This window comes from Gymnoscopelus microlampas (assembly GCF_963454915.1).
Source record: "Gymnoscopelus microlampas genome assembly, chromosome: 10".
NCBI classification, from domain to species: Eukaryota; Metazoa; Chordata; class Actinopteri; order Myctophiformes; family Myctophidae; genus Gymnoscopelus; species Gymnoscopelus microlampas.
In genome coordinates, this window is record NC_139947.1 from 42,288,061 (window position 1) to 42,296,271 (window position 8,211).

Sequence of the window (8,211 nt, forward strand, 5' to 3'; positions counted from 1 at the left end):
CACGCGCACACACACACACACACACACACACACACACACACACACACACACACACACACACACACACACACACACACACACACACACACACACACACACACACACACACGCGTATGTCGGGGACGGGGAGGACCCACCGTAGACACTTTTGGGGGGTTAAACCCTAATTTATACTCTGTCGTGCATCGTTGTCATTCAGCAAAGATAACAGACTTAGGAATATACAGTCAAATCCTCATTGTTAATTTATCCATTTGTAACTCTGAAGTGTACAAATGGACCCTTTGGGTCCATTTGGTTTCATTTGTAGACTTTCAGAGTTAACCCTAGTATAGAGGGTTTACCTCTATAGTAAACTAAATTAGTTGATCAGGGTTGGCTCTGTTCTTTATACTTCTTCTTTTCCCTCTACACCAAATCTATTCACCAAAAATAGCCAATCTACAAGCTCACAACGCATTGCGACACATTGTGCGCTTGTACTGCGGTTATTTTTGCACAACTGTTCCCCTCCGAAGAGGGATGCTATAGTCATGTTGTTAAGAGGGACTGAGAGAGCAGAGCTCCAGAGACATGTGCAGTCTGAGTGAGGGGATGGCTGGTGTTGTTCCCCAGCCAAGACTCTCTCCTGGTGGGCTTGTTTGCAATCAGTCTCAGCCTCTGGTGGTGCTGCTGTGACCCGATGGTCTGCAGCTCATTACAGCATGCCACCTGTTTGTCCCGAAGCAATGGAGAGACTGGCCTAATGGAAATGACTGCAACGCAACACACACACACACACACACACACACACACACACACACACACACAGAGTATGTTGAGGTGACAGCGGGTTAATCTAACAGGAGTGGCCGTGGAAGATCAGCGCAGCGCTGTGACTTTCAGCATCACTCCGTGTCAATGGCTGCCTTTGTCCCCGGCGGGGCCCCTCCCTGGCCCCTCACTCACCAAAGGACTGGGGACCAGGCAGACAGGTGGAGGAGTTATTGCGCTTTTGGGTCCCAAAGACAAAACACACACACACACACACACACACACACACACACACACACACACACACACACACACACGCACACACACCCACACAGAGACCTCGGAACCGCAGCCTCTGCAAACAGACTGAGGTGCCGTGTGTGTGTGTGTGTGTGTGTGTGTGTGTGTGTGTGTGTGTGTGTGTGTGTGTGTGTGTGTGTGTGTGTGTGTGTGTGTGTGTGTGTGTGTGTGTGTGTGTGTGTGTGTGTGTGTGAGAAAGGTTCAAGGTTGTACTTTATTGTTACATCTTGTGTACAGGTACATAAGAGTAAAACTTATTTTGGTTTGGCTTCCTTCAGACAATGCAGCAGCATAGGTAATAACAAATTACAGACAGACACACATGACCCAACAGACAGACAGACAGACAGACAGACAGACAGACAGACAGAGAATGTCTAATTCTCTGTCCGTCTGTCTGTCTCTCTGTTGGGTCGTGTGTGTGTGTGTGTGTGTGTGTCTGACTGACTGACTGACTGACTGACTGACTGACAGACACACACACACACACAACACACACACACCCGACCCAACAAAGAGACAGACACATGACTTAACAGAGAGACAGACAGAAAGACAGAGAATCTATCCTGGATGTGTCCTTCGGTCTATCTCTCTGTTGGGTCATGACAGACAGACATGACCCAACAGAGACAGACAGAAGGACAGACAGACACGTAACCCAATAGAGAGACAGACAGACAGAAGGACAGACAGACATGTTGCGTGGCAGCTGAACTCGCTGTAGGCCTAAAGAACACACTCAACTCTGTCCTGACTGACACACAGTAAAATCCTCAGTAAAATCCTCAGTGATAATTTAACTCTTAAAATGTTCAAATTAAACCAAAGGGACCCATTTTGTTTAATTTGTACACTTTAAATGTTAGGATCTTACTATGTAGACTCGCTGGCTGGCTGGCTGGTGAGACATGACACACTTTGGCACCTCAGATGTGTGTTTAACACCATCTGGAGTTTGCTCTGTGCTTATGTATGTAAATGTTCTCACCTGCCCTTGTCTAAGTGTAATGCAAACGACAAATGTATTATGAGCACAAAGGTGTGTGTGTTCTGTATTGAAATTGCTGGTCTCCCAATGTCTGAGTACTGATTAGCCGGAGTATTTACTTTACCCTCACGTACCTATTCAAATTCCACATTGTTTACATACTGTATGTATGTGCAGGCCTGTATGTTTCACCTTAGAATCACATCTATTGGTCTCCAGTGATATCATACAATTCTTCATACAATGTCACATGAACCCTAGCGTCCTTATTCTGGCCATGTCATAACATTGACAATCGAACATTGAAGAGAGATAGGAGTCTGAACTGGACTAATACGACAGCAGACATTTATAAGAATGTTTGGTTTGGTGGGGATGCTTGTTAATTTTTTTAACATAAGGTTTAAGTGGTTAATAATTTCTTAATAATGACATCCAGTTATGCAACTATACGCCACTCATATGTTTTTCTAATAGGGAACATTACATTAGCCAGGGCAAACTGCTGGCTAGTTAACTGTCAAGTTAGTAAGGATTACATTTTGAAGCTGAAATCCATAAGATGTATGTAGTACCCCGGAATTCGAACCCAGGTCTCCCGTGTGGGAGACAAAAGTCCTACCGCTGAGTGAAGACGGAATGCCCTCGTGGGCAGGGGAGAAATTACGCTTGGAGCAGTTTATGTATGCTGGGGGGGAGGTGGGTTGTCATCATTCCTCCCTCTGTGGGTGTATTTGTACAGGCTCTACCTAGGGGGGACAGATGCGTCTGGCCAGACAAAAGCACAGTGATGGCGTTGAGGAGCCTTTCTCTGGCCAGCCGGTGCCAGCTGCTTGCTATACTGTTTCTATAATACAGGCTTGTGTGGAAAACGAAAGCAACTGTTGCTTTTTCTCAAATGCACTCGTCTGTCCACCTCCTCTCTTTAAACATCTACGCTGTCAGTGCACAGCAGCGCTCATGTGTACACACACACACACACATGCGCACACACACACACACACACACACACACACACACACACACACACACACACACACACACACACACACACACACACACACACACACACACACACACACACACACACACACAGAGGCCTCTCAGTGTGCCTGTTGGTTGTGTGCATCTTTTGAAGTGCAGAGTAAAACCCTCAGTATTAGTTTATCCATTTGTAACTCGGACAGTGTGCAAATGTAACCGAATGTACCCATTTGGTAACATTTGCACACTCTCTGAGTAAAATGAACACACAATTGTACGTGCATTGTACAGAATAGAATTGTATTGTGTGCTGATCCCAATACCTTCATGTGTTTTCAGGTCACCCAGGTACCCATTGAGTCATGTGAGCAGTACGGAACGTGTGGAGAGTGCCTGAGCTCCGGAGACCCGCACTGTGGCTGGTGTGTCCTGCACAACATGTGAGTAGACCTTGAAAGCAACAGTTTAATTAAGTATACATTTTTGTAGAGGAAATTACTTTCACTGCTTCAACCAGCTGTTGGCTGCTCAGATGGCTCCCAAGACCGCACACGGGGGGAGCTGTTGGGGGTTAAGCGACTTGCTCAGGAACACTTTGGCACGTAGACTAGGCGAGCCAAGGGTTGAATCGGCGACCTTCCGATTCCCAGACGGCCACACTACCCACTCAGGCTTTTACTGTGTATAATCACATAGCCCTTGTTGGACATGGTCTCGACGGGGTTCCTCCTCCTGCCTTTACATTGACTTCCAAAAAGGCACAAGACATAAGCCCTCCATTTCCTCATGCACAGGTTAAATAAACAGAGAGGGACTTTTTCCCCCTCGCCATTGTTTATCCCAGATGAAATCTGAGTTGGAGGAAAGTACAGTAGACGTGTGTACAGGGCTGAAATTGAACAGCTGTTCCCCGGAGCAGTGCGGCAGAGCTCCTTTCAGAGCTGCTTGCCTCAGTCGGACTGACTGCTGTCCTATTCTGACATGAGGCTGATGTCTACAGATAGAAATGATGTCCCGGAATGTGAAAAGAAGAGAAGTGTGAATGTGAAGGAAATAAATGTGAATGTGTTCACAGACTGAGAGAATCATGCGTGGTCTATTGTAAAATCTGGGGTGTTATTTTAACTCGGGATAGTTTACGAATGGAACCAAATGGACCCACTGGGACCATTTGGTTCCATTTGTACACTCTGCGAGTTAAATTAACACTGAAGATTTTACTGAGTTGTTTGTGTGAAGGCAGTTACTGCCTTCACACAAACAACAAAACACAGAACCAAAACCATCACCACAACTGTTGTGGTGATGGTTTTGGTTCTGTGTACGTGTACGTGTATGTGTACGCATGCATGCCCGTGTGTGCTTCTGAATCTCCTTGTAAGGCTAAAAAAATATATTTTGTGCTTCTTACTTACCTGAGTACATTGGCAATGACACAGTGACCACAGAAGGCATGAGTGACACCTGCTGGACATTACCTGCTACTACAGTATGGTCAGCCTTGTCTGGCAGCAGGGATGAAGAAGAGGAACATGCATTTATCATATTTTAGGCACGAGTCACTGGCAGTGGTAGACATGTGTAAATGAGTCTGTAGTGGCCGTGGTTAGCTGAAATGATGGAGAAGGAGATGCCGCGGAAACAAGATGAATACAACAAGCCCTGAAAGACACTAAGAGATTCTCCCTGGGTGTTCTCTCTCTCTCTGTCTCTGTCTCTCTCTCTCTCTCTCTCTCTCTCTCTCACACACACACACACACACACACACACACACACACACACACACACACACACACACACACACACACACACACAGTCATCTGTTTGCGCTGTTGTTTAAATGGCCCTGATTCCCTCGTCTACAGCTCTTCTTAATAAAAGCATCTAAAGGTATGACTGAATCGTGTGTGTGTGCGCGCGCCAGCGTGTGTGTGTGCGCGCGCGTCAGAGCCCACCGCAATCATCATTATCGTGATGGCAGACCCTGCAAAGTGCACTTAAAGTAATTTACATCACTCCAAACCTGGGGACAGGACAAATAATTGCCTGGCGACAAGGTAATTCAGCATGTGTTTTTCTGCAGGGATATAGGAGGGGCCGGCTATATAGCCCCGTGTTCCCTGCAGTCTGCATGCCTTCACACAGGGATCATTTACCACAACATTAGCCTCCATGCTAAGGCTGTTAATCACGCCGTTTCTTTCTAGGTGCAGTAGGGAATGGAACTCAGGCTGGTGGCTGTGCGTTGTACCATAGAATGTGAGGCTGCTATTCAGGCACTGATTTATGCTTGGTTGTGTGCCTTTGTTGGGCATCCAAAAGTAGTCAATGGTGTGCTATGTATAAATCAACCTTTAAATGGTGAAGAAAGAGTGAGAACCGTTGGTGTTGAACGCAGCTGTGGGGCAACAGGAACAGCTGTTTGATGTGTGAATGCTTTTTGTGTGTGTTTGTGTGTGTGCAAGAAGGTTTACGTGCGTTCTATTGACCATATTCACACGTCGGCCATTTTGCTCTTACTTCTTTACTCAGGTATGACATAAGAGCAAAAATGGGCGCCATGTGAATAACACCATGTGAATAATAGTCAGTTGTGTTTTTATGCGAACACTGCGTGCATGCACTGCATTACTGTACCACGAGGGGGAAAAGGTCAGCACCCACTTTCATGTCAGATCAGCCATCTGTTTTCCAACAGCATGGCGCCCCTGTGACACCTGTCTCTGGTCCGAGCCCCCACCCTCCCCTCTTTCTATGACCCTGCCTCAATGGGGGGGTGCACAGACCCCCCTGTCAGCTCCAGCTAAGCTTCTGGAGAGAGGCAGACAGGGGTGAGAGGGTGCAAAGAATGGAGGCCCTAATTTAGACACCATGGCTCCTGTGCGCCTGTACACGACTCTTAATCTGCAAATTAACAACAGAGCTAATTCTGACCAGTTTGTTTCACCCAAGGTGGTAATGATGCAGCAGAGGCACAGAGAAAAAGAGATGTGAGAATTAGCTGTCAGAGTACCTGCAAGGCGGGCGTGTAGTTGTGTTGGTTTGTACTGGAACAGGAGGTGTCTTTTACTGTATGTATTGTTGGAGACGAATGCAGCAGCTTCCTCTTGGTGCGAACTCTTAACACCCCTCCACCATCCACACACACACACACACACACACACACACACACACACACACACACACATACACACACACACACACACACACACACACACACACACACCAATATGATTAATGTTGTGGTGTCATTCACGCAGCTGTGGCCAGTCTTACTTACCTACCTCCATCCTCCTATGCCACCTCATCTCTCCAGTTCTCTTCTCTGTCATCCATGAATCCTAAGCCTAAAGCAATAATGGTTTTATGACGTTACCCATCCTCTAAAAAGCTTCTCATCTCTCTCATCTCCTCTCATCTCATGTCCACCACTCACATCTCTGGTGTCTCCTGTTTAGATGTTCCCCATCCCTCCACCCTCCTCTCTGAAATCATCTCTTCTTCTCTGGAGATGGTTGGCTTGTCACACATAAACATCCCTCTCTTTGATCACCCCCCGCCTAATCATGCAGCTGCCATCCACAATTTCTGTCCCCCTTTCTTCTTGTCTGGAGACACTCAGTTTATTTTCTCCTCCTCTTTCCCATCTTTACGTTTGCGGCGTGCGCAAGCCGATGGAAGCGCTTGATGCTAAGGTAGCTAATTAGGAACATGGCAGGACATTAGCTCACTAGCGGTGATGAGGAGCAGAAATGAAGAGAGAAAGAGAGAGGCAGTGGAGAGAGAGAGAGAGAGACGCAGCAGGCTGTCCAGGAGTGGCGTCTCTCTCGCTCTCAAGTGGCGTCTCTCTTTCTCTCTCTCTCGCTTTCTCTTTCTTCCCTCATTTTGTCTTTCTCCTATCCAGCGCAGTGTGTTAACACTCTACTCCTTTAATTACCGGCAGCTGCTAGGCACCCACTGAAAGCACAGAGGGGGAAGAGAAAGACAGAAGACGAGAAGAATGAGAGGAAGAGAATGAGAAGAGGGAGAATGTTTGATACCACACCACTCACTGGCCCAGCAGGCCCACAGAACTTGGCGGCATTTTGATAGTGGCTCAAAAGGAGATCCTGTTCTCAAGCACTCTTCAGTCACAGCTTCATGAAGGGATGTGGGCTGGATGGCTCAACCATTTGAACCTGACCACGGTCCAACAAACCATGGAGGCTAAACTGCTGCTGCTACTGTCCTGCTGTCTCTTCATGTATAATGATCTCTCTCATATGTCTCTCTTATTACCATATTTCACTCCTTCTCTCTTTCTCTCTTTCTCTTTTTCTCTCTCTGACTCTCTTTCTCTCTCTCTCGCTTTCTCTCTGTGTCTCTGCCAAAAGCTCATCATGGTCAGATTAGCTCTCTAATCATGGCCCAAAGATGCTTTTCGGTCCCAAAATGCCTCATGTTCCTCCCTTCTCCATTTCTGCATCCTCTTGCGGTCCGGGGTTGGATACGAGGGTGTTTCAGGTATTTGTCACGGTTACTTTCATGTTAGATTTTCATCCGTAGTTGACATTGGATGACCAGTCCATCGAGTAGGTCAGCATTCAACCCCCCCCCCCCCCCCCCCCTCCGTAGTAATGCTATTACAACGATTCTACTGCAGTAGTGAATGGTGATGGGCTGGACACAGAGAGAATCATGTAATATTTACATAAGATAGCCCCCCTGGTCACTGGTGACTGAAATCAGTTCTTTGATGTGTATATTAATGTATTAAAGTCCCAGGAGACTGATGATGGCTGCTCTGGAGGCAGAAATAGACAGATAGTCTCCTCTGAGTGGGGTATCGTAGTGCGTTGTCAGTCTGTGTGTGGCTGAGCGTCTTAGATCTCTTTCAGTAGCCCACAGGGCAACAGCAGCAACAGTATAATTAGATAGGGCCTCATGCTCTATGGCTAACTGAAATGCTTGCCAAAGTAGAAACGTGTCAAATGTGTTCCTTTCCTTATTGTCATTGCATCATCGTTCTCTTTTTGCTCCAACCGTGCGTGCCGTCCTGTTGTCTCTTTTGTCTTTATTTCTGTCTTGCCTCACGCTGCTCCTGTGGCAGGCAGTAGATGGATATGGGACAACTGTCCACTTCCACAAATCAATGTTATTAGCTTAAATGCCGTCAAACGATTTGTTCGGCATCCAGGGCAAAG

General features: G+C 46.9%; 1 protein-coding gene across 3 annotated transcripts in view; it reads left to right on the forward strand.

The window, feature by feature from the left end:
- plxna2 (plexin A2) overlaps nucleotides 1-8,211 on the forward strand; it is a 211,741-nt gene that overhangs the window by 111,357 nt on the left and 92,173 nt on the right. For all 3 annotated transcript variants that reach the window (XR_014601560.1, XR_014601561.1, XM_084068097.1), the window contains exon 5: nucleotides 3,368-3,468. Coding sequence is in view for 1 of the 3 variants with exons in the window: in XM_084068097.1 (XP_083924223.1) it covers nucleotides 3,368-3,468 (101 nt within the window). In the remaining 2 variants the exon portion in view is untranslated. The remainder of the gene's footprint in view (nucleotides 1-3,367; nucleotides 3,469-8,211) is intronic.